Source organism: Delphinus delphis, chromosome 5, assembly GCF_949987515.2.
Source record: "Delphinus delphis chromosome 5, mDelDel1.2, whole genome shotgun sequence".
In the NCBI taxonomy this organism is placed as follows: domain Eukaryota; kingdom Metazoa; phylum Chordata; class Mammalia; order Artiodactyla; family Delphinidae; genus Delphinus; species Delphinus delphis.
This window is the reverse complement of record NC_082687.1, coordinates 135,798,271-135,825,406: the sequence shown is the minus strand read 5'-3', so window position 1 is coordinate 135,825,406 and position 27,136 is coordinate 135,798,271. Positions and strand designations below refer to the sequence as shown.

Below are 27,136 nucleotides of genomic sequence, written 5' to 3'. Positions count from 1 at the left end.
TTAGGTTTCTTTTTCTCCGTGTGCGTGTATTTTTTTTTTTAACAAAGTGAGGTCACATTGGCTATATTGTTTTGTAACCTTTCTTCAGCAGGGCAATAAAGCAGTGAGTCGGCATAGCGTAAAAGCGGCATCATGAGATTATATCATCGGTAGGATTATGTTATAGCCATAACATCATATATGGTCATATCTTATCATTAGTTGTTATGCTGGATACAGTGTAGGAGAGAAGAAAGCTAAGGGAAAACACTTGTACTTACACACACTCCAGTGGCCTTCCGCCAATGAGACAACATAGCCCGTTGTCATGGCAACCGCCCCGGGACTTGGATGCAGGAAATGCATCCTGTCCCGCTGGGCAGGACAAATGCTGAGGAGCCAGGAGCACAGCCGCCTAGCCGGCCAGGTGGGGGCGGGCAGGCTTCTCTCTGAGCAGGGTCGTGTTGGTGGTAGTTGGCATCGTCGGGCCGCCTCCCTGATCCCCTGTGTCAGGGCAAGGCGGGCGCTGTTGACTGTGCACCTGGGGCTGAGAAAGCCAGCGGGCACTGAGCGCTGCGATCATAGCAGGACAGAGGTGGGTGGGCGGACACAGCCTCCACAGTGACCTGTGAATGCCGACCTCTCCCAGCCCCTCGGCAGCATCGCCCTTTATATCGAGCTGTGTTGATGGTCACGAAATCCAGCAGATGGACAAGGCCCAGGTGGTATTCCCATTTTCAGGGGGAGACAAAGACCCAGAGAACCCAGCTGGCTTTGGCAAATGTGCGATCGACTTTAGCTCAATTCGGCATGCCTGCCCCGAGGGCCCGTGCCGCGTCACGCATGGAGTTAGGGGGAGGGACTCCATGGTGAATCAGGGTCCTGAACCCCCAGGAGCCACCAGCCTCAGGAGCAAAGGAGACAGATGCACCCACGAAATCAGCACCTTTACTCACAGGAGAAGGGGAGGTGGTGGAGGGGAAGCGTGCTGAATCTGGAAGGACCAGAGGATGAGCCAGGCAAAGAGGCCTGGGAACGGCATTTCGGAGGGAGGGAACAGCATGTACCAAGCCCTCATGTAACCGAAAGTGCGGTCCAGCTGCTCGCCGCTCAAAAGCCAATAAAGAGGCAAGGTTGGTGGAAAGGAAACATTGCTTTATTTTGGACGCCGGCAACGAGGGCGAGGTAGAGGAGGGCGGACTCCTGTCCAAAGGCTGACTCCCCCCGTGACAATCACTGGGCAAGAGCTTTTATAGACGGAGGGAGGGGGCTACATGCAGAAACTGCACAGTCAGCTCTGACCGTCGTCTTGAAATTGGTCATCGGTGGTCTGACCAGCGTCATCTTGATTGTTTTAAGTACAGTTAGTCTTCGGTTTCAGGGTCAGTCTATTCCCATTTCCTTGAGGTCAATTCTTGGAATTGTGGCCACTTATGTCATGGCTACAGTCTGTCATCATGTAGTTAACTTCTTCCACCTGGTAGGGGTTTCAGTATCTATAAGGCAGCTCCCAGGATACGGCTCAGAATATTATCTGTAGCCCTTAAGGAGGAACTAAAGGTCTTTGACTTTGCTTAATGATTAAACTATTATCATTTGGTCTCCTTTGATGGTTTCCTTTGTTTCTGCATCTTCTCACTTCTCTGATTAAACTTTGGCTGAAGTTTTCCTGCAGACAAGAGGCAGGCGGAGGACGTGGGCGGAAGCAGCATAGGGTCCTGCTCCGTTTCACTCAGGCTGTGGGTGTTCTGGAAACTGTAAGGGGTCGAGCGTGACAAGGGGCATGGGTGGGGGAGTGAGAGGCTTGGACGAGCAGATACACAAGGGCCAGGTCCCCAGGGGCCTGAGTTCAGATTTCCCCGGAAGGCAGAGAGGAGCAGCTCAAAAATGCTGATCGGGCGGTACCACAGTTACAAACGACAGACTCAGGGTTTGAACTCAGGTCTTCTGAACGTTGCCCAGGTTTCCCAAGGGAATCGCCAGAGATCTGAGACATCAGGTGTTCACTCTCTCAACCTACGTCACAGATGGCAGGGATTGCCCCTAGCGTACCCAACGACTCACGCGAGCCTTGGAGTTGGTGGTCAGGGAAGTCTTCCTGGAGGAGGTGGGCTGCCGGACTTCAGAGGATAAAGGAAAGCTGGAGGGCGGAGGCTGAGCCTGGCACACTGGGGGAACAAGGAGGAGACACCTTATGATGAATGGGCTGGAAACATCAGGGCCGAGTTTGGAAACTGCAGTGAGGGCTGTGTCACCCATCCCGGAAGGGGCTGCCGGAGGATGTGAGTTGGAGGACGACGGGGTGCAGCTGGAGTTTGAGTGACGTGGCCCTGGCGGGGAGGAGAGCCATGGTGGGGAGGAGAGCCATGGTGGGGAGCATGGCTCTGGACTCAGAAAGCCTGCGTCTCCTCCCTGGCTGTGTGACTTTGGGCAAGTTACCTGGCCTCTCTGGGCTCCGGTTCTTCCTCTGTGAAGAGGACGTCCTGTGAGCGCCCCCAGTGCTGTCCAGGGTGGAAGGTGTAGTGTCACGCTGCTGTTGGTGGTGTTTGTTAGAAGAATTGCTGGCAGGACAGCCCCCCAGAGGCTGTGGCTGGATCGGGACGCGGGCAGTGAGGGCCTTGACCAGAGCCGCCTGGGTCTGGGAAGGGGCAGAGAGGAAGGCAGGGGCAGCGTTGACCTGGCCGGGGGCACCGAGGGAAGCCGAGGTTGAGATGAGGGTTCCTGCTGGGTTTGGGGGTCGAGCCGAGCCAGCGGCGGCAGCCCGAGTGGCCAGCTTTGCCTGTGGCTGGCAATGCCAGGCTGAGATGAATCCTCGGAGGGGACCCGGCGGAAGGAGGTGACTGGTGTGTCAGCTCCAGGAGGGATGGGAGCCTGGGCATCCGCCGCACCAGGAACTGGCTCGTGCTGGGAGCAGGCTGGGGACTCACGTCCTCTCTTCCGTTGGGCTCGTGGGCTGTAAACATTCCACCGGTGCTGGAGGGGTGCTGCAGGGACACGGGGACTGAGACCGGTGTTTGGGGGGGAACCTCGGCCCTGCTGTGAGAGCCAAGCTGAGGCGGCCACCCCGCTCCAAGGCCTGTCCCGTCAGTTACGCGCCCCCGGGCAGCCCCCGGAGCCAGGAGGAGGGGCCAGCGGGCGGTGCAGGGGAGGCCGGGCCCAATTGCAGGGGAGTGAGCACCCAGGTGGACCTCACCTAAGCAGACGTGGTGGCCCCTGAGTGTGTGTGTGTGGGTGGCTGGGTAGGGAGGTGTGTGCGTGTGCACTAGTTTGGTGGGTGAGGTTGTGTGGGTGCGAGTGAGTGGAGGTGCGGGTGTGTCTGTCTCCCCTCCGCAGCTGTAGGCGGGCGTGTTCCCCGTGTGCGTGCATATGTAGATTGTAGGTGCGGGTCTGCATGTCCGTGGTGGGTGTTTGCATGTGTGCGTACATGCCTGCACACGTCGTGCACGTGTTGAAATGCACGCGTGTACATGTGTATGTATGTGTGCGAGCATAGATGTGTGTGTGTGTGGCTGTGTGTGTATTTAGACCACGGGCTGAGTTCTCACTGTCCGCGGGGACGCAGGTCCGTGTGCCACGAGGCTTCCCCACGCCTTTGCCCCCGGCCCCACCTCTACCCACGGCTGCCGAGCGACCACGCCTCCAGGTGTGGGTCTGACCACCCCCTCGACTCTTTCCTTCCTCTCGCAGGCCAAGCTGGGTGATGAGATCCTTGACTACAGAGACCTGGCCGCTCTCCCTAAGAACAAGGCCATCTACAGCATCGACCGCCCCGACATGATCTCCTACTCGCCCTTCATCAGCCACTCGGTGGGGGACAGGCAGAGCTGCAGCGAGGTACGGCCCGGCCCGGGGCCAGTCTGCAGGGCGTGGCACCTATAGCCGGTCCCCTTGGCGTCCGTCCCCACGGCCGTCCGGCGGCCTCAGCCTACTCTACCCCCTCAGATAACCTGCGCCTCCTCTTTAAAGAATTCCCAGTGTGCTCTGGCCCCGAACTGCCCCTCGCAGACACACTGACGGAGAGGGTCTGGACAGGCCCCCTCGGCGGGCGCAGAAAGCAGGAATCTCGCTGGCGATCAGGAAAGTGACAGGAGCAAAGCGAGAGTCTCTTTATTTTCTTAAGTTGGGAAATGTATCCTGTTCCTTTGTCCAGAGCGCTCCAGGCCGCGCTCCGGCTCTCCCCGCCCTGGCCCACTCCGCCGTCCCGTGAGCTCCCCGAGCTGGCTTGACCCCTGGTTGACCCCAGACGACTTCTTCCCCGCTGTCCCGTGGGCAGTGTCCTTTGCTGGACCTTCCTAATCGTGGCCGCTTCTCTCCATTTACCCTGGAATTTGCTGGTGAAGTCACTTTTCCTTTGTGAGACTTCAGTGTGACCGGGCCACGGGGGTGCCTGGGATGGAGAGGAGGCGTGTTTTGCCAGCTGTCGGCCATGTCTGTGTGCCGGTCACGTGGGGTGGCCCGGCGTGGGCGCCCCGCTCCGAGTCTCCCAAGCTGTGGCCGAGGCTCCAGGGCGCCCGGCTCGACGCAGACGCCTGCTGCGGTCCAGCAGCTGGCGCAGCTGCGGGGCGTGAGGGCAGGGCGGGGACAGCCCGGGGCTCCGGGGGTCCGCGGCACGCTCACCGGTCATGCTGCAGTGGCCAGCCCTTGTCGCTGATATCACAGTCATCACCTGCTCCTCAGGCCCGCTCTCACTCTGCGCTGACACTGGGCTTCTGCGTCGCCCCGCCTCCTGTGGCCCGGCACTTTGGGAATGACCGTCCCAGGGTGTAGATGAGAAGACGAGGGTGAGGGAGAACGAGGGTGAGGGCCCAGGACCGTGCTGCTCACGGGGGCAGAGCTGGGGCTTGGGCCCTCGTGGCTGGCCTTGGTCACTGCTGCCGCCGTGCCGGCTGCGGCCATTGCCCAGAGCAAGGTACTGGGCTTCTGTCCCTCCTCCATCTCCTGGGACCTCGAGGCCTCTGCCCTCCACAGGCCCTGCCATGCCCCGGCTGCAAGCCTGCTCAGAGGTGTCCTCTGTGGGAGCCCTTCTGTGGGTAAATGGTGGAGTGGGCCACAGAACGTGGGTCAGTGCGCTGAGCTGAGCAAACCCTGGCCTCGGGGCCGGACCGCTTCCCCTGCTTCTCTGGAACGGCAGCTTTCCAGCAGTTCATCCGAGTGTGGGAAGCTAGCGGAGGGAAGGGCAGTGGGCTGGAAGCACAGAGATCTGCCAGCCTTTCTGAGCCTCAGTTTCCCCTTCAATGAAATGGGAAGATTGGGAAACACTTTCCCCTTGCCGTTCTAACGGTACGAGAAAATGTCCCCAGTCGCCAGGGCTCCTCCTTGGAAACGCTCCACAGCGTCTTCCTACCTGTCCAGGAGAGGGGGAGACAGGTGAGCTTTCCTGCCTGGAAGCCCCGTTTCCAGGGCCCCTTCTGCCAGGCGCTCCCTCCCTAAGTCCTGGCAACACGTCAGTAGGTGGCAGGCGGTGCTCACCTGCTCCAGCGAGAGGTGCCTGGCCGGGGAGGCCGGTCACCGCTCCCCAGAGCCCCGATGACGCCCCTACCCCGCACACTGGTCCTCACCCCAAGCCCCGAGGCTCCGAATCGTGCTTCCTTCCTCTGGACCCCTTTTCTCTCTTCGGAAGAAACCCGAGGGTGATGGGCTCGCAGGGTGTGGCCACCCAACGCCCAGAGCCAACAGTCTTCCCTTCAGAAATGAGTCCTCGTGGGGGAGAGGCAGGGCGGGGGCGGGCCAGGATGAGACAAGGTCCAGGCTCATCCTCAGAGAGGACTGTCTTGGGGACCTTTTCCTGTGTGTCTCCAAAAAGGTTTTGGGACGTGTGTTGGGTCTCGTGCTGGGGTTCCCTGCCACGTGGAGGAGGGTCCGTGGTGCAGATGAGCCTGGGCCGGGGCGCTCTCCTCCCCTAGTGACCACCAGGCGCCGGGCCTAACGGGTAACTCTGTGTTGTGTCCACAGTCCCCACGGCTGCTCTCGCCGACGCCGCCCGAGGTAACCGCCCCTGGCCCACCCCGTTTGCTCGTGGCACTGCCGCCCGGATGGTAAAGATAACCAACCGGGGCTCCCCTGGAGGGTCTCCCAGGCCCTTGACTGTGGCCTCTGCCTGTGGCATCAGGCCGTGACCCTCTGAGGCTGGGGCTTCCTCCTCGGCGTTGGTTATTTTTATAATCGTATCCCATCTGCATGCTTCCCTTGTGTCTGCCGGCCCTGCGATACGGACACCTGGGACACCTGTGTCTGACCTGAGGTCTGGGTCACGGCTTTCTTTAGAGAAGAAGTCCAGGGGCTGGGTTAGCCTGGGCTACGTCACGCGCCTCCAGGTGGGACTTATGGGAATATCTTGGGTCCTCGAGGATAAACGTGCTGGAAGCATTTCTCTATCAAATAGCACGGGTTAGCATCCCGCTCTTTTTTCTCGCTTCTCAAAACTGATCCGCGACGTAGACAGCCACCAGTCAGACTCCAGTCTGCGTGGGCATCAGACCTCGGGTCCAGGAACGCGACAGCCGAAGCCTGCACGTGGGCGGCTAGCACTGAGCTGCCACGCCCACGTGTGGCCGCAAGCCCCGGGCACAGGGCAGGCGAGAAGATAGGACATCTGTATGATGTCAGCTGGCCAGCGGGGCTGTGCAGAGGATGCCTGGGGATGGAGGCTAGACGGCAGGGCTGCAGCCATCCCAGGGGAGAGAGTGTGTGCCCATGGCCAGGATGTGCCGGGCCGAAGGGGCTCGGGGTGAGGCATGGGTGGGGCCTGGTAGGTGTGCTCCCAGCATGAGGGCTGCCTGAGCGGAGCGTGCAGGTGGGCACACAGGCAAGCTTTAAGGACAGTGGCTCCGTGGGTTCTGCTAAAGAGCAAGCCCTAGGAGGCGGGAGGTCAGCTTGGAAGGGCGTGGGAGCCGTGAGCGCCAGACCCAGACTCTTTCATTACTCATCCCACGCCAGCCTGGAGGGGCAGAGCGGCAGCGTCCACCCCACGGCAGGACGCTGGCCCGTGTCGTGCCTCAGGCCAACGTGCCGAGCTGTGGCAGGCGGGCGGTCTGCTCTGCCCCCGTGCCATAGTGCCACGCCATCTCATGCCACCTGTCACCTGCCCTGACCACCCCAGACAGTGGCCATCCTGCTTGAATGGAGTCTGCGTTGTCAGTGCTTGTGGGTCTGACTCAGCTGGGCTTCTGGGCCGGGGCGGGGGCCTTCTTCTTACTGCCTGCTCCTGGGGAGCCCCTATCAAGGCTGGGGGGAATACAGAATCTCAGTGGTTCTCAAACTGTGTTCCGAGGGGCCTTGGGTGCCGGGAAGGATGGGGCGAGAGGGGAGCTGAAAGACGTAGGTGGATGCAGGTGCCTCTGCCTCCTCTGTGGGAGCCCCAGCTACAAGGAGGGGCTGCTGGAGGCGTGGGCGGGACCCTGCCCTCCAGTACCTGGCAGGCACGGGGACGATGCTCAGGCCCAGGGGAGTGTCAGCACCAAGGCCAGCCCCCCGTCTGGCTCTTCAGATGTGCCCTGGAAGGTGGGGGGACTGCGTCCTGGGGCCGTGTTGAGTCAGCCTCTTGGGTCAGGAGAGCAAACGCCGAGTGGAGGGCGGAGGGGTGGGTGGATACGGGTGGGCGGTGCTCTCGGCGCCAGGGTTCACCAGGCTGTCTTCTCCCAGGGTTATCAGGATGACCGCTCCTACAAGCAGTGCCGGACCTCCAGCCCGAGCTCCACCGGGTCGGTCAGCCTCGGCCGTTACACCCCGACCTTGCGGTCGCCCCAGCACTACAGCCGTCCAGGTACACGCCCCCCGCGGCCTCTTTTACCCCCGTGAAGCTCTGCTTCTTGTGGCTTTTCCTCTTATGAGTCTGTCTCTTACTTTAGCACCTGGAGAAACGACCGACAGGGCGTGGGATTGCCAGTGGGCGATGGAGAGCCCGTCCTTTTAATGAATGAAAAGGCCCTCTCGTGCCAGGGCAGGGAGGTTAAGTGCAGGGGCAGCCGGTTACCCCGTTGGTTAGAGGAGCCGTCCCGTGAAGCACACAAGGCAGCGCTGAGCACATAGAATCCAGCTCACGTGTCAGTAGCAGGAGATGTCAGGAAGGCGAACCGGCACGAAGGACAGGAGGCCAGAGGTCACTTAGTGGAAAGCTCGCGTGGCTCTGGGAAGGTCTGCTCTGTGGAGACAAAACCAACGCACAGAAGCTAGAGTCAGCACATGCATTGACACTTCACCGGTAGCTGGGTTAGTGGCCCCAAAGACAGCTGTCCCCAGGGGCCACTGCCAGCCCCCTCCCAGTGGGGAGAAGCCCGAGGAGGACCCTCTACCCCATCCCACCGCATCCCCCGCCTGGCGCCCAGCGATGTTCCATTCCTTTCCCTTTTAAAAATCCGCGTTGCCCTCAGCGTGTCCGAGCCACAGGGACTCCACACAGAGCTGCTTCTTGAGGGATTTTTGCCAAACATCTCCTCCTCGGCCAGCTGTTGCATGGCTCTATCCTCACCTCCATGGACTCAACTCTGATTTTTGCAGCCCTTGTGGAAAAATCACAACTCATTCATTTGCAAAGTTATTTTCATGGACTCCCTGCAATGTGCCTGGTACACACTGCTCGGTAGATGTTTGGAAAGTGGGTGAGTGAGGGAATGAATGAATGAATGAATGAGTGAGTGAGCGAGTGACCAGGCGAGCAGGTGAGCCCAGGAGAAGGGCTGTCAGCCTCTGCTGAGCCCTGCCCACCATATTTGGGTCTTCTGGCCTTGTTGGTTGTGCCTGGTCAGGTGGTCACCCCAGAGCTGAGACCCAAATCTCTCCTGGGCAAGGCCGGGGCACCTGTCAGGTGACAGATCACTCCCTGGTCTGGCCATCTGCCCTCCACCTGGGCCCTGGGTCCCAAGGAGCCCCCTAAGTGGGGCAGTGGGCAGGGCTCAGGGGCCAGCAGCTCCCACCCAGCAGGCCTGGGGGCTCTGCCACCCTGACCCCAGAGGGCAGGGCTTCCTCACTCGGAACCCGGGGCAGACTGGCCCAAAGTGTACTTAGCGGCGCCCCTTCAGGTGCCTCAGAAAGGTGTGCATTCCTCAAGAGAGGAAGCACAAATGTTCCTAGCAGAGCGGGGCTAGGAATATTTTGCGGCTTTGTGGCCCCGAGCGCAGGGCCGATTCTGACTTGTTCTCTGTTGCCCGCAGCTGGTACTGTGAGTGTTGGTACCAGTAGCTGCCTGTCCCTGTCCCAACACCCAAGCCCTACCTCCGTGTTCAGACATCATTACATCCCCTACTTCCGAGGTAAGGCGCTCAGGGCTGCGGGCTGTGGTGCAGGGCCGGCCGTGCGTCTGTGTCTCGCTGTTCCGTGTGCGCCGCATGGCTTCCCCGAGCCCATGTCCCACGCCCATGCTCCCCGCTTTGCGTCCTGTGTGTCCAGCTCTGTCGGCGTGTACACGTTCCCAGGAAGTAACTTGTGTCAGGGAGCAAGCGGCGAGGCAGGAAGAGGGGTCTAGGACCTACCCAGCGCCCACCCTTGGGCTGGTGCCCAGAGCCTTTCCCTAAGTCGTCTCCTTTTCTTTCCCACGTCAGCTCGGCAGGTGCGGGGACCGCTAGCCGTGCTTGTCGGGAGCAAGTGCTAAGGCACAGAGGGTGGAGACGTCCACGACCTCAGCTCCTGGTGGCCGGGCGGGAGGCGTACCCCGCACGGCTGCAACTCCTCCCAGGGCGCAGACCTACCCTCCTTCCCCACCCACGCCCGGGCACGCGAGTGTGAATCACACCAGGAAAAGGACCAATTCCTTTTCAGTCCGTATATTACGGGCTGAATTACGTCCCCCCAAATTCATACGTTGAAGTCCCAACCACCAGTGTGACTGCGTTGGGAGAAGGGGTCTTTAGGAGGTTATTAGGGTTACATGAGGTCATACCGGTGGGGCCCTAATCTGATAGCGTGGGTGGCATTTACGAAGAGGAACAGACGCTCTCTCTGCACGCGCTCAGAGGAGAGGCCACGTGAGGACAGAACAGTTGTCTTCAGCCAGAAGAGAGGCCTCACCCAGAACCAAGGCTTGCCACACCTCTGGGACTTCCAGCCTCTGCAGCTGTGGTCCTTTGTTATGCAGCCCTAGCTGATTAATACACCATGGAAAGACTCCCAGAGCACGAGAGGAGCAGCAATGATCTCTTGCTGATTCCCCCAGACGCGTGTTAAGGTCCCCGTTCCTTACAGTTACTGAGTGGTGAAAGTTTCAAGAGAATCATCTGTCCCCGAGGGGCCAAGGGAGGACAGCTCGGCTGGATTATTCCATCATTGGATGGTCACCCGGCGGGGCTCCTTGGAACTTGGACGGTTCTCATTGTCATCATCACCTGTTTGCCTGACTCCATCAGCCTAACTGAGAAGAGAACCCCTGGTCATCGGGGTGCCTTCCTCTCCTCTTAGTGGACCTATGCCCACAGCTCATGGCCTGTTCTGGACGTACTGACTCTTCTGAGAAGCAGCAAAGCCCAAAATCCTGTGAGCGGGAGAGCAGCCCACAGGGCCTCTTGCACACCCGCGTGGCACAAGGGTGTCGCGTGGCCAGAGTGTGCCCTCACCCAGAGGTGGACAGAAGACTCACTGCAAACTGGAGTGAATTTGACATTTAGACAAGTCACAGCAGGTCACCAAGGAGAGATACCTCTTCTTCCTTTGCTTGAAGGTCAGAAGAGCACAGGGCTTTCCTCCCGCCTGATGTGGCCCTGCTTTGGGTTCCCTGGCAGAGGTGCGGCCCAGAGGCGAGGCCAGACGGCAGGACCCTCGCCCTCTTGGCTGCTCTAGCCTCGCGCCCCGGGGCAGCCCCTTGTGGGCTGGGCTGGCTGCCTGGGGGAGGTTTTGCCTACGTCCGTCCAGGTGGGGCAGGGGCCATCACAGACGCTGCCCCTTAGGAGCCTCCACCTCGAGTTCTTACTGCGTCAGGCGACCTCAGCCCAGGACGGGCCCCCTGGGCAGCTGCCCCCGGCCTGCAGCACCGCGTCCTCAGCCACATGAGAGAGGGCCAGGGAGGGAGGCCGAGGAGAGGGCAGCCCACTCACCTCAGGCAGGAGCAACGAGGCCCTTCCTTCCATCCTGTGCTGGGGGCAGGCGGGGCAGGCAGGCCCCCACCCCACTGCCCACCAAAATGTGGTTTAGAAACCACATTTCTAAATGTCATAGCCCTTCCAATGGTGTCCCTGAGGTCAGGGGGCACGGTGCCCTGCGGTCTGCTCCGGGTGGGCACTGGCCCCGCGGTGGGCAGGGCTCTGCTCCGGTTCCCTCCTGACTGCTTTGGCCCCCAGTTCTCTTTTTTTTTTTTTTTTTTTAACATCTTTATTGGAGTATTATTGCTTTACAATGGTGTGTTAGTTTCTGCTGTATAACAAAGTGAATCAGCTACACGTATACATATATTCCCATATCTCCTCCCTCTTGCGTCTCCCTCCCACCCTCCCTATCTCACCCCTCTAGGTGGACGCAAAGCACCGAGCTGATCTCCCTGTGCGATACAGCTGCTTCCCACTAGCTATCTATTTTACATTTGGTAGTGGATATATGTCCATGCCACTCTCTCACTTCGTCCCAGCTTACCTTTCCCCCTCCCCGTGTCCTCAAGTCTATTCTCTACGTCTGCGTCTTTATTCCTGTCCTGCCCCTAGTTTCTTCAGAACCCTTTTTTTTTTTTTTTAGATTCCATATATATGTGTTAGCATACGGTATTTGTTTTTCTCTTTCTGATTTACTTCACTCTGTATGACAGACTCTAGGTCCATCCACCTCACTACAAATAACTCAGTTTCGTTTCTTTTTATGGCTGAGTAATATTTCATTGTATTCATGTGCCACATCTTCTTTATCCATTCATCTGTCGATGGACACTTAGGTTGCTTCCATGTCCTGGCTATTGTAAATAGAGCTGCAATGAACATTTTGGTACATGACTCTTTTTGAATTATGGTTTTCTCAGGGTATATGCCCAGTAGTGGGATTGCTGGGTCATATGGTAGTTCTATTTGTAGTTTTTTAAGGAACCTCCATACTGTTCTCCATAGTGGCTGTATCAATTTACATTCCCACCAACAGTGCAAGAGGATTCCCTTCTCTCCACACCCTCTCCAGCATTTATTGTTTGTAGACTTTTTGATGATAGCCATTCTGACTGGTGTGAGATGATACCTCATTGTAGTTTTGATTTGCATTTCTCTAATGATTAATGATGTTGAGCATTCTTTCATGTGTTCGTTGGCAATCTGTATGTCTTCTTTGGAGAAACGTCTATTTAGGTCTTCTGCCCATTTTTGGACTGGGTTGTTTGTTTTTTTGTTATTGAGCTGCGTGAGCTGCTTGTAAATTTTGGAGATTAATCCTTTGTCAGTTGCTTCATTTGCAAATACTTTCTCCCATTCTGAGGGTTGTCTTTTCATCTTGTTTATGGTTTCCTTTAATGTGCAAAAGTTTTTAAGTTTCATTAGGTTCCATTTGTTTATTTTTATTTCCATTTCTCTAGGAGGTGGGTCAAAAAGGATCTTGCTGTGATTTATGTCATAGAGTCTTCTGTCTGTGTTTTCCTCTAAGAGTTTTATAGTGTCTGGCCATACATTTAGGTCTTTAATCCATTTTGAGTTTATTTTTGTGTATGGTGTTAGGGAGTGTTCTAATTTCATTCTTTCACATGTAGTTGTCCAGTTTTCCCAGCACCACTTGTTGAAGAGGTTGTCTTTTCTCCATTGTATATTCTTGCCTCCTTTATCAAAAATAAGGTGACCATATGTGCATGGGTTTATCTCTGGGCTTTCTATCCTGTTCCATTGATCTATATTTCTGTTTTTGTGCCAGTACCATACTGTCTTGATTACTGTAGCTTTGTAGTATAGTCTGAAGTCAGGGAGCCTGATTCCTCCAGCTCTGTTTTTCTTTCTCAAGATTGCTTTGGCTATTCGGGGTCCCAGTTCTCTTTGTTCAGAAATTAGACAAAGCCCCCTGCCCTCCTCTCTGGTGCAGGATGCAGGGGAGCCTGGCACCCACGGCTCTGCCCCCTGCTGACTTCAAGGGCCGTCTGTGACCTCAGGAGCCCCGGCCTTTTGCCAGGACTCACCCCTGGGGAGACCAAGGCTCAGGGACAGGTCGCTGGGCAGAGCCCAGAGGCAGGCCCTCGTTCACCAGGTGCGTCCACCTGCTGGCCGTGGGGCCACCACTTCTCCCCGACACCTCTCACTGAGGCCCACGGGCTCTGGCGCATCCCAGCCCGTGGGCACTCTGCAGCCAGCTGTGCCAGGGGCCACCTGCCCTCTCCTCAGCTGGTCACGGGACCTGGCATCCACCCACGCTCTGCGGAAGAGCCTTCCCTGGTCCCTCCTCACAGCCTCTTCAGCTTCTTTGGCTCGTTAGGTGGAGATTCTCCCTCTGGACGGCACTGTGGGTGGAGGGCTCACCAAGGAGAGGCCAGCGCTTGCCCTGAGCTGGCCAGGTGCCCCTCCTTCCCACCCTCCCCCATCCCAGACACACCTTCCCACCGCGTCCTGGTGCCTGGGGCCACCCTCCTCCCGGGACCCGCGTGCAGCGTAGGTGCCAGTGACAGCCGTTTACGCTTTAGTATGAATTTCAGTCCCCAGTGTCTCCCAGGACAGTGTCGGGTTTAAGACTGACTTCTCAGCTGTTAAGGCTCAGAGGCCGCGGCACCGCAGGTGCGTGCAAGCGGAAGTGATGCTGCCGAAACCGTCTTGCTGGGCAGTGACGGGAAGTGACTGCCGAGCCTGCTCCCGACAGGGCGTGAGAGGGAGAGGAGGGGCTGCAGCTGCGGAACCTCAGGTCAAGGCCACTCCCCCACCCACCCGCTGCGCCCGTAGCCATCTCTGCATCTCGCCCCCATTCTGGGGCCCTCCACCTGGTGGCTCTGGCTGACTCAGGTGGCACGTGGCAGTGAGAGGGGCAGGTGGAAACCCACCCATGTCTTGGTGACCCATGGGGTCCCTGCAAGGGGCTGGGGGCTGGCCTCGCCTCTGGTCACCTTGAGCAGATCCACAGGAGCAAGTGAGGGGGCTCCTGAGGGCAGAGCCGGGACAGCTGAGCAGCAGAATGAAGGACACAGTGTTGGATCGTAAAGCAAAGTACAAACGTCCGCGCGTCCACACCGATATAAAGGAACGATTGGATAAATAAGTAACTGGGGGAGAAGAGACAAACTCCCGGCAGAAGAATCCCCAATCATTCACATGGACCCTCCACCCTCCAGGAGGGCCCCCCCGCCCCGTGTCAGGTGTGGGCTGTGCATGGCGGCCCCCTCCCAAGGAGCACAGAGTGGGGGTGTGGGAGGAGCTGGACGGGGAGAATCCTGGCCAGCACGACCTCGGCCGTGGGGTCAAGGTCAATCGCAGTGGTTGACCACGTGGATGGCGGTGCCCCTGACGTGATGGGAGGGGGGCGCCTCCCCTCTGTGCTCTTCCTCCCAAACCGTGACCCCCGTCCAATCACGAGAAAAGCATCTGACGAACCCCAGCTGAGGGACAGGCTGCGAAACACCGACCAGCACTTCTCAAAACTGCCAAGGCCGTGAAACGCAAGGAGAGTCTGAGGAACGGTCACAGCCCAGGGGAGCCTGAGGACGCGTGAGGACCAGTGTCGCCTGGTGTCCTGGACGGATCCTCAGATACAAAAGGGGAAAACGGGTGAAACCCAAATAAAGTAAGGCGTTTAGACAACACCTGCGTGGCAACGCGCCGCTGGTGCGTAAAGTAACGGCGGGAATGACTTGGGGGCCGCAGGAAGGCTCCGTGCTGCGCGGAGCTGCTTTGCAACAAGGCATCAATTTGGACAAACAGGCGAGGTGGCCGCTCACCGGCCGGGGTTCCCCGGCTCTGAGAGGTCCCCTTCCCGGCATCCTCGCGTCTCCCTGAGGACGCTGAGGGCCCCTCCCTGGCAGAGGTCAGAAGCGGCCTCGGTCCTGACCCATCTCCAGGAGAAGCCACGCACCTTGGCCCGAGGGGCTCCGTGCCTTTTCAAAGTTGCCGCTCAGCTGGGTGACCTCTGGCTTTCCCCCATCCCCGGTGACATCAGTGGTTGGGGGTTTTGCCCCCAAGGCCCACGGGAGAAGCTGGCCCTCAGAGCAGCACCTGAGGCCGGGCCTCACCCGGACACCGGCCCCTGCAAAAGGCAGTCGTGGTGGCGTGACCGCCGGGCTGCCGTGAGCAAAGTGCTGCGAGAGGCCCCGTGTAGGGTCTGTGTGAGGGTGCATTTGATGATCATTTAGCAACACGGTGAACGGGCAGGCAGGTGCGTGTCCAGAGAAGGGAATGGTCAGCTGGGCTCTGTTCTCTGGGAAGGCTTTGCACTTGAGCCTTGACCCAGGAAGGGTCTGCACAGGTGGGGAGGGTTGGAAAGGAAGTCCAGAAGGGGATGGGGGAGAAGCAGAGGCATTCTGGGTCAGGTCCAAGGTCTTAAGAGTCTGTTGACCGGTGTAGAGGCCCCTGGATGGCAGGTGTAAGGGGGGCCTGAGAGCCCAGTGTGGCCACCGCATGGTGCCTCCTGACCCTGGTGAAAGCCGTGGGCCTCCTCAGATACGTGTGCGCGTATGTGCGTGCACGCGCGTGCACACACACACACACACACACACACAGAGTCTTGCCTGTGAGGTCAGACACTGCACGGTGGGCCTGGGGACTGAGGCGGGGGGGTGGGCAGGAGTCCCGTGACATGTTAGGGACTCCAGCCACCTGGGCAGGGGTGGAGAGAAACAGGCCACTGGAAGCTGGGTCAAGACGTGTCCGGCACAGTGGTGCCGCCGTAAGTGAGCGTCCTCGGCTGCCCCAGGGTCCGAGCAGATGAATGTAAGGCCCCTGCTTCCACCGTGCTCCGCTGCCCCTGGAGAAGCACGAGCCCAGCCGGCGGAACGGATCTGAGGTTTTCTTTATGTGCCCGTGGGTGTGGTCTCCCCGGGTGCAGGAGTCTGGCCTGGCGTGGGGCTCCAGGAGGCTCTGTGCCGTGCTGGAAGGCGGCAGCTAAGGGAAAAGCAGGGTTCATGCCCCGAAGAGGGGGGCAGTCATCTACCTGAAGCTCCGTCCACGCCGACAGGTGACGTTGGTGCCGCACCCAGGGAGATGCTCAAGTTGTAGTCAGCAGCCCCCGTGTGGCCTCAGCCTGGTTCAGGCCGTGGCCGTGGTCTGCTGAGCCCACCCCGCCCCGCGGGCCCCCCTTTGCCCTCAGCGCGCCCCTCCGCCAGGCGAGAGCGTCCCCCACGAGCCCGGCTACCGCGTCTCCCCCCCGTTAGCCCACCTCCAGGTTGGGCCCAGCGCTCACTCTGCCTCATCACCACGTCACCTCGGGGTCCTGCGGCTCCCAACCGGGGGATTTTCACGTCGGGGTGTCCGTCTCCCTTCGCCAAGCTGTCACATAACGGGCGAGGGTTTCCCGGGGCTAAAGGGGGGGAATGCGCTGTGCCTTCGCGTGTCTCGCTAAAGGAGCCGTGTGCCTTTCGTGCCGTGTCCGACGCCCGTCACCCCCTGTGTACCACCCCATCCCTCAGTAGGCGTGGGGGGGGGGCAGGTAGGACCGGCGGGGGACCACGGCTGTCTAAATTTGTGACTTGATAATCCAACCTTGTTCGCAGAACAGAAATGACAGTCCCGACGGGATAGAACTCGGGGCCGGAATCCGAGGACTCTTTCCGTTTAACTGGGCAAAAAAATCGCTTTATTTGGGAACGTGGCATCTGATTAACCAGTGGTCTCTTATTCTCCTGTGGCTGATCGGATCTTACTCAGTGGCTCTTCAGGACAGATGTGGATGAGTTCTAGCCCTTTAATCCCGATTCTGAATGGCTAGTTTGTGAATTCTCCAAGAAATCCGCGTCTTTTTACGCAAGGATACTCAGGACGTGGGCGTGGGGGGGATGCTTACTTTTGGTGAATTTGTGACTTTCTGGGTTCCAATGGCAGCCACGGCAGAGCAGCAGTGGGCTGTGCCCGTCCCAAGGAGAGGGAGCTCTGCCGACGGCCAGGCCAGACTTTGCAGGAACTGGGAACCAATACGGGCTCTGCCCTGGGCGTACCTGTTCCCTCACCACGGGGCCAGCGAAGGGGGTCCCTCGAGGTTGGATTAACAAGCCGTGGGGCCCACCTGGAGGTGTCGGTGAGGGTCCCTCTCCCTGGGCAGCGGAGAGGGGCTCACTTTCATGCTTGAAATGCTCTCCTCTGCTTTTCCCTTCCCGCCTTCTGTCTGCCGGCTTTGCTTTCCCGTCTGGAGGCAGTGAAAGTGGCCGGAGCACCTCCAGCCTCTCCGTGCTCTCAGACAACAAGCCTCCCCCCTCCACCTACCAGCAGGCTCCTCGCCACTTCCACGTCCCAGGTAGGCGCCCAGGACACACGGCCGCTCGCCAGGCGGACCGTCTGTCCGCCCCTGAGCTGTCGGGGCAGGGGGGTGGGAGCGGGCTGCCGTGCCTCTCGGGGGTGGCGTGGTCCCCGAGCCTCCCCGTCTCCCTCACCCCTAAATCCCGAGATGCTTTAAAAGTCCGCAGATGGGTGTGCGCATCCCCAAACTGGCACGTGTTTGAGTTTCTCCTGAATCTCCACAAACACCAGGGAGGCGTGGCTGCCCCCCTGAGAGCGGGCTGGAGAGAGGGGGGCTGACCGGGTCACAGTCGTCGCTGGACGCCCGCTCCAGCCGCCTCTGTCCCTCTGCCCCCCTTCACACGGCGGGTGGCGTCGGGGCTGAGCGAGGCTGACGTGCGCTGTGAGGCCTGGGTGCCAGGCTCCGGGGCGGGAGCCAGATCCTTGCTGGGGACCCTAAATCTGGGTGACGGATTGCTGCTCACACAGAAGCGGTAGGATGGAAACCATCACAATTTGCTTGCTCACCCTGCTGTTCTCTCCTTTTTTTTTTTCTTTCTTCTTTCCCAGACACTGGCGTCAAAGATAACATCTATAGGAAACCCCCCATCTACAAGCAGCATGGTACATGCAGTCGGATTCCTCTGCTGCTGTGTTTGCCCTGCATGTCTGTCAATGCCTTTGCTACTGAATGCTTCCCGTTGTTGTGTTCTGATACATGATGGGGGGGGGTACCTCGGAGGCCCCGCAGTCTAAACGTTAGGTGCAAATTTGCCGGTAGGCTCCCGAGAGGCCCCTTCATAAATTACAGCAAAGGGTGTGTCCTACCGAGGACACCTCTGTGTGTCTAAACCCGGGGCTAACGCACGTGGGCCGGGCTGGGGCTGGGGATTTGTAACCAAGAGCTGGTCTCGGTGTGTGGCTTCAGGGACGCTACTTTGAGAGAGGCAGCCAGACTGACTTTAGCCAAGATGATGAGGGACAGAGGTGCTTGGACCACAATCTGACGTAGCCTGGTCTTTGTAAAACAGGACAAACCAGAATCAGTCATTTATTCCTCCATGAGAATTTAAGTCCTGTGTTGTTTTTTGGTTTTGTTTTTGTTTTTGCGGTACGCGGGCCTCTCACCATTGTGGCCTCTCCCGTATGGAGCACAGGCTCCGGACGCGCAGGCTCAGCGGCCATGGCTCACGGGCCCAGCCGCTCCGCGGCGTGTGGGATCCTCCCGGACCGGGGCACAAACCCGCGTCCCCTGCATCGGCAGGCGGACTTCTCAACCACTGCGCCACCAGGGAAGCCCACGTCCTGTGTTTTGAGAATTTCTGATGATAGAATAAATGACTGAGCCTTTGGTTAAAGGGATTTCTTGCATCAGCAAATAGGGGCTGAAGATGCTTGATTCCAAGGGCATCTCTCGCCCCCCAGTTTCCCTCTCAGGGGTGACCAGACACCTCCACTCCACCTGAGTCTGCAGGGGACAGGTGCACAGGGAACAGAAGGCTCCAGGTCTCACCTCTGTTTCGTCCCAGAACTTCTGGTGATTTGGGGCTTGTTGCTTCACCATCCTGAGCCTCTGTTTCCTCATCTGCAAAACAGGACCGACCCTCCACTCGGCCCTTTTCACAGGCTGGTTATGAAGACCGGATGGGATGATGAACGTGGAATCATGTTCTAAACTGTCGAATGTGGTGCACGTGATGGGGGTTGTTATTCAGACACTAGAGAGATGGGAGGAGGGATCCCCGTACTTCAAGACCTTGTCCAGATGCACCCAAAACACAGCCACGTCCCCCGTTGACAACTGGATGGACGCTGTTGGGTGGAATCTGTAGAAGTGTGTTTTCTGTGACTTACTGACAAATCCGTGCTCTAGTTGCACAGGCTTTGTGTGTTTTATAATTTTCTCCTTGACTGCAATAGGCCCTATGCCTTGTGTATTTCTTCCTCTTCCCAAGAAAGAAAACGATGAATGGGAACTCCTGGATTTCCGCAAGGCGATGCCTCTCACCGTTGCCTCTCAGTCGGAGAAGCAGGGAGCACAGATCTTCCCGAGGGATCGGAGAGGAAGGGACGCGTAGACTCCAGGGCCCTCAGAGGTGGTCCAGACTAGCTCCCTGTGTTACCAGTGGGGAAACTGAGGCACAGGAAGGCATGAGCAGGCGCAGAGTGGTGTCTTCCCATCGTGGCGCCCATACTGCGGCCAGGAGGCTGTGCGTGCTGTCCGCGTCCACGGGAAGGACTGACTGACTCGGCCTTTTATCAGCCACTAGCTAACATCACGTACACACACAGGGTCAGAGGGCCGGCCCCCGGGAGGGGAATAGGTGGTAAATCAGATTAGGAACTTGCTCACGAGCGTCTGACGGAGCCCGATCTAGGACAGAGGACTTCTGACAGTAAGGCCCTTAACCAAATCGTGCAGTGGAGCTTCGGTTTCTCTTTTTTGGCCATGCTGCACGGCACACAGGATATTAGTTCCCCGACCAGGGATCGCATTTCCCCGACCAGGGATCGCACCCGCGCCCCCTGCAGTGGAAGCGTGGAGTCTTAACCACTAGACTGCCAGGGAAGTCCTGGTTTACTCTTACCAGGGGCAATCTTTGTGTTTCTTTTTTAATCTGGATAGAAACACCTCTGCTATCCAAAGGCAAGTGAATTCCTCTTTGACTGAACCCTGAACAATGACCCAAACCCTCTTAGCATTCTAGAATGTGGGTTTACTGATTATTTTATGAAATGAACTTTATAGAGCGCCTGCTCTCTGCCGCGCGTTCAGCCACGTCGTGGGGATGAACATGAATGCAGTCTGTCCCTGCTTGACTATAAATGGGCCATGAATGAAGTGAGTGCTCACGGGTGCTGTGTAGTCCTCTCCACCAGCTTTCCTTAGACAACCGTCAGATCATAACGGATGTGGGACTTCCCTGGCGGTCCAGTGGTTAAGACTCCGCGCTTCCACGGGAGGGGTCTTGGGTTCCATCCCTGCTTAGAGAACTAAGATCCCGCATGCCGTGTGGCACGGCCAAAAAAGTAAACTAAGGACATAATAGACGTGATGGGATGCATTTGATTTCCAGTAGATTTGAGATGTCTTAATTTTACAAGATTTGCCCCATCGAGCTGGACCATATCCGGGCAGAAGTGCATTGGGGTGGGGGGCATGCATGTGTACATCATGCGTGTGAGCGTGCGTGAGTGTGAGCGTGCGTGAGTGTGAGCGTGCGTGAGTGTGAGCGTGCGTGAGTGTGAGCGTGCACGTGTGTGTTTAAAGCCCACGTGCAGCCAGCCACCAACCCCCATCTCAGCAAACTCACCGTCCCCTCATCTGTCAAGGGAGAGAAGCACACACCTCAGGATCACCTCAGGAGAACCCATCCTTTTTTTTTTTTTTTTTTTTTTTGCGGTACGCAGGCCTCTCCCTGCTGTGGCCTCCCCTGTTGCGGAGCACAGGCTCCGGACGCGCAGGCTCAGCGGCCATGGCTCACGGGCCCAGCCGCTCCGCGGCATGTGGGATCCTCCCGGACCGGGGCACGAACCCGCGTCCCCTGCATCGGCAGGCAGACTCCCAACCACTGCGCCGCCAGGGAAGCCCCCCATCCTTTTAATAGCCAGACTTTCTGGAAACAAACTCCGGGTGATGATGTCGAGTTCCTGGATCATTTAATTAGCTTAAGCTAATATTTTCAGTGAGTTTTAAAATGTTATGCTTTTTAATTAATGTATTTACTTTTCAACTTTTTATTTCCAACTCATCAAAAGTTGTTGTGTTTTGGGTTTTGGTTTTTTCTCTGGTGCTCTAGTCCCATTGGTGTTTCTGGGAAATGAGCCTCCAGCATGAGGATGGTCAGGCCTGGGGACTCAGCGGGGGTGGGACCCTGGCGTTGAGGACCAGGGTTAGGTTTAGGGTTAGCAGTCAGACAGCTGCCACTGAATGCATCGCGTGTGCTGGGGTTTCATCTCAACACAGCCCTGAGGCAGGTATTATTATAGACAAGGGAACTAAGGCCAGGGCCGCAAAGTGACCCGTCAGTGGCCAAGTCACACCGGGTCTGCCGGACCCCTGAACCCACCACTCTTAATTTACATCATTTTGCATCATTAGAGACCAATAGTGTTTTCTTAGACTACCTTAGTTCCAATTCTACTTGGTTACAATTTAATGGCTTCAAAAAAGAATAAGAAAGAGAAGAAAGGAAGCAAAAGAACTGAATGGGAAATAAGAAGGAAGGGGAAGAAGGAAGCGAAGGAAGAAGCACATCCCGTCGGGCAGAGATGCTTCAGGACCAGCGGAAGGCGTTGGACGGGCTGGGAGGTGGGGTGCGGGGGACCTCCCACCACCCGCTAAAGGTCCAGCTGCTATGGGGACATTTTGGGTGTCTTTCGAACGGTCCTGAATCAATCACAGTGTTGAACCCAGGATTCTTTGGGAGGCAGACAGGATTCCAGCCGCAGCCGCTCCCCTGCCAGCTCTGTCTCTCGCTCTGAAGAACGGAGTTCTGGCTTCGAGGGGCTCTGCATGAGGCCCCGTGATGCTTGGCACAGAGCAGGGACTTTCCTCTCAATGGAGTGAAGCTGACCCAGTTTTTAGACTGTTTAAAATGAATTCAAGAGGAAAAAGTAATGTCTCCCCCAAATTTCCCAGGAAGCTGACTGTCCAGCTGCAGGGACAGACGTTTTGTTTCCTTGGTAAGCGCACGGGAGCCGTCAGATGGCAGTGTGTGCGGAGACGCAGGCCCAAGAAGCAGGGGTGGCGTCTCACCGCCTCCCACACCTGCAGACGGTTGGGGGCTCGCTCCCACCTCCCAGAGCTGCCCACCCACGCCAGACGGTAGAGGCGACCCGTGTAGCCTGTACTCTCAGCTCTTTTTTGGCGCCTGGTTTAAGACGGGAATTAATCACATCTCATGTGTCTCTGGGATTCCTTTGTAGTGGGGTCGAGTCTCCTTTTGGTTTGGAGATGGGAGGAAAGGGAATGGCCCTGTATCCAGAAAGAAAATTAGAGACCTCCCCCTCTCATTGGGACGCTCCCTCTAAAGGTCCCAAGGGACGCAGGGAGTCGGCCGTCAGCCTTTCCCAAAAGGGTGCTCACTGGGAAATACTTCCCAGGGCTCGGAAGGAGCTGCCTTGTGTGATAGGAAAGACACACGCAACTCGACTTCTCTGCTTGTCCTGAATTGATCTGTCTTTTCCCGAGACTCTGAAATGGCATGTTACAAATTAGCGGCCCGGTTAGCCTCTCGTTTTATTCCTAATATTCCAAACGTGTAAGCTGAGCTCCCCATCATGTGACAGCACCTGCGTGTTATCTCGTGCGATCCTCGTAAATTGAAGGGGGGGGGGGCGTCATTTGCCCATTTTACAGATCAGGAAACTGAGGCTCAGAGCTGTTAAGGAAGCAGCCCGAAAATAACACAGAGCTCCGGGTTCCTCTGTTTTCCTAGCCGTGCTCCATTTCTCGAGAGAATCCGTTGGGTGTTTTGCGGACTGGCAGAGACTGGGGCTCCGGAAAGCCCTTGGTTTGAGTCTGGTTAGCTTGTGCACACCTCGTGGAGCTGGTGGCGTTGGCAGAGAAAACTGGCTAAATCTTGGTGGGATATCCCCCTTTTTGGAGGTGGGGCCCTTCTTTAAGCCCTGAGGTAGCTCTACAGGCAGAGTTTGTCTGGCCCAATGTGCTCCCCGAGGCTATGGAAAGTCCTCGGACCCAGGAGGGACGCTGTGATCTGAACTCCTGGGATCTCAACATTCCCAAAAGCCTTTTGGTGGGAGCCACTTAATTGTTTTTGCATTTGCAAATTACCCCAAGTGTGGCTGTCCATTCGGTCCATTCGGGGGCCTCTGTGGGCTGTTCAAGGATCCAGCTAGCTTACTTGTACCAGCAGACCTGGCCCTGGAGGCCTTCTCTGGGCTGGACAAGGGCAGTGGTCTTAGAGCTCCAGGTAGCCGCTGGCCCGATGTCCCTGGGGCGACAGCGCCGCCGCCAAGAGTCCCGGCCGATGTATGGTCAGACGCTCAAGGCTCCGCTGCCTGGCGACAGCCGTTGTCCAGGAAACAGGAGAGCCTACACTGACGGGCATGCGTCCCTCTGAGCCCCCTGCTCCCTGCCCCTCCTGCACGGTGCCCCGCACGCAGGCTTGTCATCACTTTGCCTCTGCAAGTAGACCCGGCAGGGTTTTTATCTTCACGTTGAAAACCACTGTCTCTCCTGGGAGACAGAGAAGCAGGTGGCCGTCGGGAGTAATGAAATGTCCGTGTATCCAGAACCATCTTCACTTGTGGCCTTATCTCGTCAAGGTCCTGTAGCCCAATCCCCAATTTCCAAGCTCTCGGGCCTGATGTCAGTCTTGTCCTTGGTGGTGCACAAGGCAGGGTGCTCCAAAAGGCTAGAAGGTCCGAGCCCTCCGCAGGCTGCAGGTAAGGAGCCCACCCTTGGCATGTCCTTACTATGGCCTCGGTCTCCGTGGCAGGTGGCGAAGGACCCTGGGGTCTTTCCTTTCATCGTTCCTTGCATGGGGGTCAGTGGTTTAGCTTGGGAGGCACAGGATGGGTCTTTACCGAACTGGATGCTGAGAACCGTCAACCTGCCCTCGTGTGATTTACTCATCATGCTTGCTTGGAGATAACGTCAGCCCGGCTGGGTGACGAGCCCCCATCCCCAAACAGGCAGATGGAGGTACAGACACCTCTTGACGCAGCTCTAGATAGTCTGCTGAATAACAGACGTTTGCTTGCTCTGTTCCATAGAGCATACCTCTGGTTGTCTGTTGTACCCTCTTTACTGCTCTGCGTGGAATTCTCCCAGCGGCACAGCTCACTCACCTTTTTGTGTTTTGCGAGCAGTGAGGTGGGGCAGACAGAGGAAGGACTTAGAGTCAGACGGCCTGGGTTCAAATGCCAGCCTCTGCCCCCCGCTGATCCATGATCTTGAGAAAGGCGCCTCTGAGCCTCAGTCCTCTGATCTGTGAAATGGGTCAGGTGGGGATGAGCAGTAACGTCTGTGACGCACCCAGCTGAGTCTGACCCAGTAGGGGCTGGATCGCCGGGCCCTTCTGTGCCTTTGAACTTGGAAGATAGAAAGTATGTTCTTCGAAATGCCGAGTGGCCGCAGGGTGGTTGGCTGGAACGTCAATGAGGCATCACTTCACACATCTGCTCTCGATTTAGCGCATCCTGTGAGAGGCCCCAGGCACTCCCCAGGCCACATTCCTGCGGGGACCTTCGCCAGCTGGGCTGGTTCCTCAGCCCTTAAAAGTACGAGTGCTGGCGACTTTTCTTTGATTATTTTCCATCTTTGAGCATGACTGTGAAGTGGGAACTGACACATGGAAACCCAGAATCTGTGGTGCGCTGCCCTGACAGATTGATTTTTCCCTTCCAGCCGGGCGGCGATCAGATGGGGAGGACGGAAGTTTCGACGCGGATAACAGGAAGGTAATGCAGGGGCAGACCTGCTTCTGTGGGGACTTTTCCAGCTTCAAGCCTCGGGCTCCTCCCCTTAGGCTGTGCTCCTTAGGGATTAGGCAGGGCCACATGGAACGGGGACCAAATCTAAGAGGTGATGATGCCACCAGCCCCCTTACAGTTAGGACTAGCACGTCTACTACCAAAGTCCTCATTCTATGCTGTGTAACCTGGTCATGGTCTAGAACCAAGGAGATGTCTGACAGGAAAGGAAAACAAATCAAAATGCATATGCTAGGGTTTGGCCTATGGGCTGAGTTTGCCCGCCCACCCTGGCTCAAGGGGTACGACCCCCTTTGCTTGTCTTTAAGGAAGATAGGTGTGTGTGGAAAGAGCCCAAGTCCGGCTTACCCTGCTGTCCCCTCGTGAAGCCATGTGGGCCCTGACCTCCCTGAGCCTCCGTTTCCTCCTCTGTAAAGTGGGGCGATGCCACTGCAGGTGACCTCAAAATTCACTTCTGTTTTTTTTCTCAGCAGAAGACCAACTGGCTGCTTCTCAAGGGGGACGGAGACACTAGGACCAACTCTCCAGACCTAGACAGCCAGTCTTTGGCCCACAGTAGCGGGACTGATAGAGGTCCTCTCCAAACGATGCCAGGGGACAACATTTACTCACGTGAGTGGTTCTTTTGAGCAAGGAGCTGTCAGTGTGGCATGAAAGTCCTTACAGAAAAGGGGCCCACGACCTCGAGCCAGTCCCCCCCAGATCTAAGCCTTGCTCATTAAAAACTACGAGAGCAAACCCACAGACAGAATGGCGAGCCCGGTAGGAAGCAGACCAGCAGCCGTGTGCCGGCTTCCCTTGGTGACACCCTGATTCAGCCAGTCTGCTGCCCAAGGGCCAAGCCAGCGTCCCCCGGAACTCTCCAGAGCCGGCAAGAGGGCAGAAGGCCAACTCAGCCTCCTGGGCTCCTTTGGGAAAAGGGCTTGCAGGCTGCCAGGCTGGAAGTTGAGGGGCCCGGCTCCCTCCGGAGTGGACAGGAGCATGGTCCAGGGGGGCGAGTCCAGACTCGGAGCCGAGAACGGCATTATCGTGTCTCCTGTGCTCATCTTGGGCGAGGGGCCGGGAGCTGGGACTGCAGATCCTCAGGGAGTGCAGGAGACACAAAGACCCCGTCTGCCTGATCCGGGGGGTCGTGAAGCTGCAGTAGGCGTGACCTTCAGATGCCGGGCCAAACTCCCCATATAACGTTCTTCACGTCCAGAGGCTGTAAATTACAGGCGGAAACGACAGCAAGCTGTCGTCTGATGCCCGCGGTAGACGGTGGGCAGAGTCTTTGGGTCTCAGCAGCTGTGGGTGGGTTTCTGTGGAGAAGCTGGAGGCTTAGCTTGGAAGCAGAGGCCAGGAGGGGATGGTTGTGGACGTGAGAAAGCCAGGGAGAGACACTGGCTTTGCCGTAAGACGGACCTGAGTTCAAATGGTGGCTCACCACTCGCTGGGCCCCATGTTCACCTGTGTGCCCGGCGGGGTCGTTAGAGACCCGGAGGAGGTGGCACGTGTGCAGCCAGCACTTGGCCGGGCCCGTAGTAGGTGCTCATCGTCATCACCACCGTTCTCGTGACTGTAAACCATCTCACAAATGAAAGTGCGTGTGTTCCGACGTGGGAAGAGGGTGAGAAGCGTGGAGGTGATCACTGGTTAAAGAAGACGCCTAAACAGAGAAAGCGTGTGTCGTTTTGTGTGTGATCTCTGTAAGCAGATGTCTGTGTGCCCCGGGCCCCGTCCGCCTGGGCCTCTGCTCTCTAAATGGGACCCAGAGCCGGAGCACAGGGCTGACATCCCCGTTGGAAGGTCACACCGGAGAGTCCCCCAGAGGACACCAAAGCGTTAGCCCCGGGACTCGAGAGCACCCAGGAAAGGACTATCTGGGGTCCTCAGGGTGGTCTTTTCTAGCTTCAGTCCTTCCCTTGCTGGGAGGTGGGTGGGCCTGCATCTGCAGCTCCCCGCGCTGTCTCTCCTCAGGGGGGCAGCTGCTGTCCCCAGGGAGTCCCACTTACCTTCCGGTCTGCCTGTGGCTTGGGGCTTAGGGAGGTGGGGACACCATCTGGGGAGAAGCCTGGGCAGGAGACGGGCCGCCCCGTGGGGACCTCCCTGTGCCGCGCTGACCCGTTCGTGTTTCCTCACCTCTGTGCACTGCTTCCTCGTCTGCACGTGCTGGACGGGGCGCCCTGCGGTCGTCCCAGGCGTCCCCCAGGCGGTAGGCCCTGCGAGACCCGGAGGCTGTGCCAGTGTTTTGGCCAGTCACACACCTTCAAGGTCTGTTTGTCAGCCCCGTTCCTTGCTGCCGTGTTCCGATCACAAGCTGCAGGTGTAGCCGCAGATGGGAATGGACCGCCTCCCATCCAGGTGCGCCCGGCCGGCAGGAATTGGAAAGCCTATGCTAGAATTTGTGCTCTAACTGGGGCGAACCCTGCAAA

The 27,136-nt window shown here is 57.9% G+C and overlaps 1 protein-coding gene across 9 annotated transcripts in view; it reads left to right on the top strand.

Annotated features, from left to right (window-relative positions):
* The window catches only part of ABLIM2 (actin binding LIM protein family member 2), a 150,852-nt gene that overhangs the window by 92,258 nt on the left and 31,458 nt on the right, over positions 1-27,136 (top strand). For 2 of the 9 annotated variants that reach the window (XR_009519626.1, XM_060013032.1), the window contains exons 10-17: positions 3,667-3,813; positions 5,932-5,964; positions 7,621-7,741; positions 9,129-9,227; positions 17,179-17,280; positions 17,832-17,885; positions 24,637-24,689; positions 25,193-25,334. Coding sequence is in view for 2 of the 9 variants with exons in the window: in XM_060013032.1 (XP_059869015.1) it covers positions 3,667-3,813; positions 5,932-5,964; positions 7,621-7,741; positions 9,129-9,227; positions 17,179-17,280; positions 17,832-17,885; positions 24,637-24,689; positions 25,193-25,334 (751 nt within the window). In the remaining 7 variants the exon portion in view is untranslated. Of the gene's footprint in view, positions 1-3,666; positions 3,814-5,931; positions 5,965-7,620; positions 7,742-9,128; positions 9,228-17,178; positions 17,281-17,831; positions 17,886-24,636; positions 24,690-25,192; positions 26,458-27,136 lie in introns of those variants that run through there. The other 7 variants (XR_009519627.1, XR_009519629.1, XR_009519628.1 and 4 more) reach the window with 7 other exon arrangements.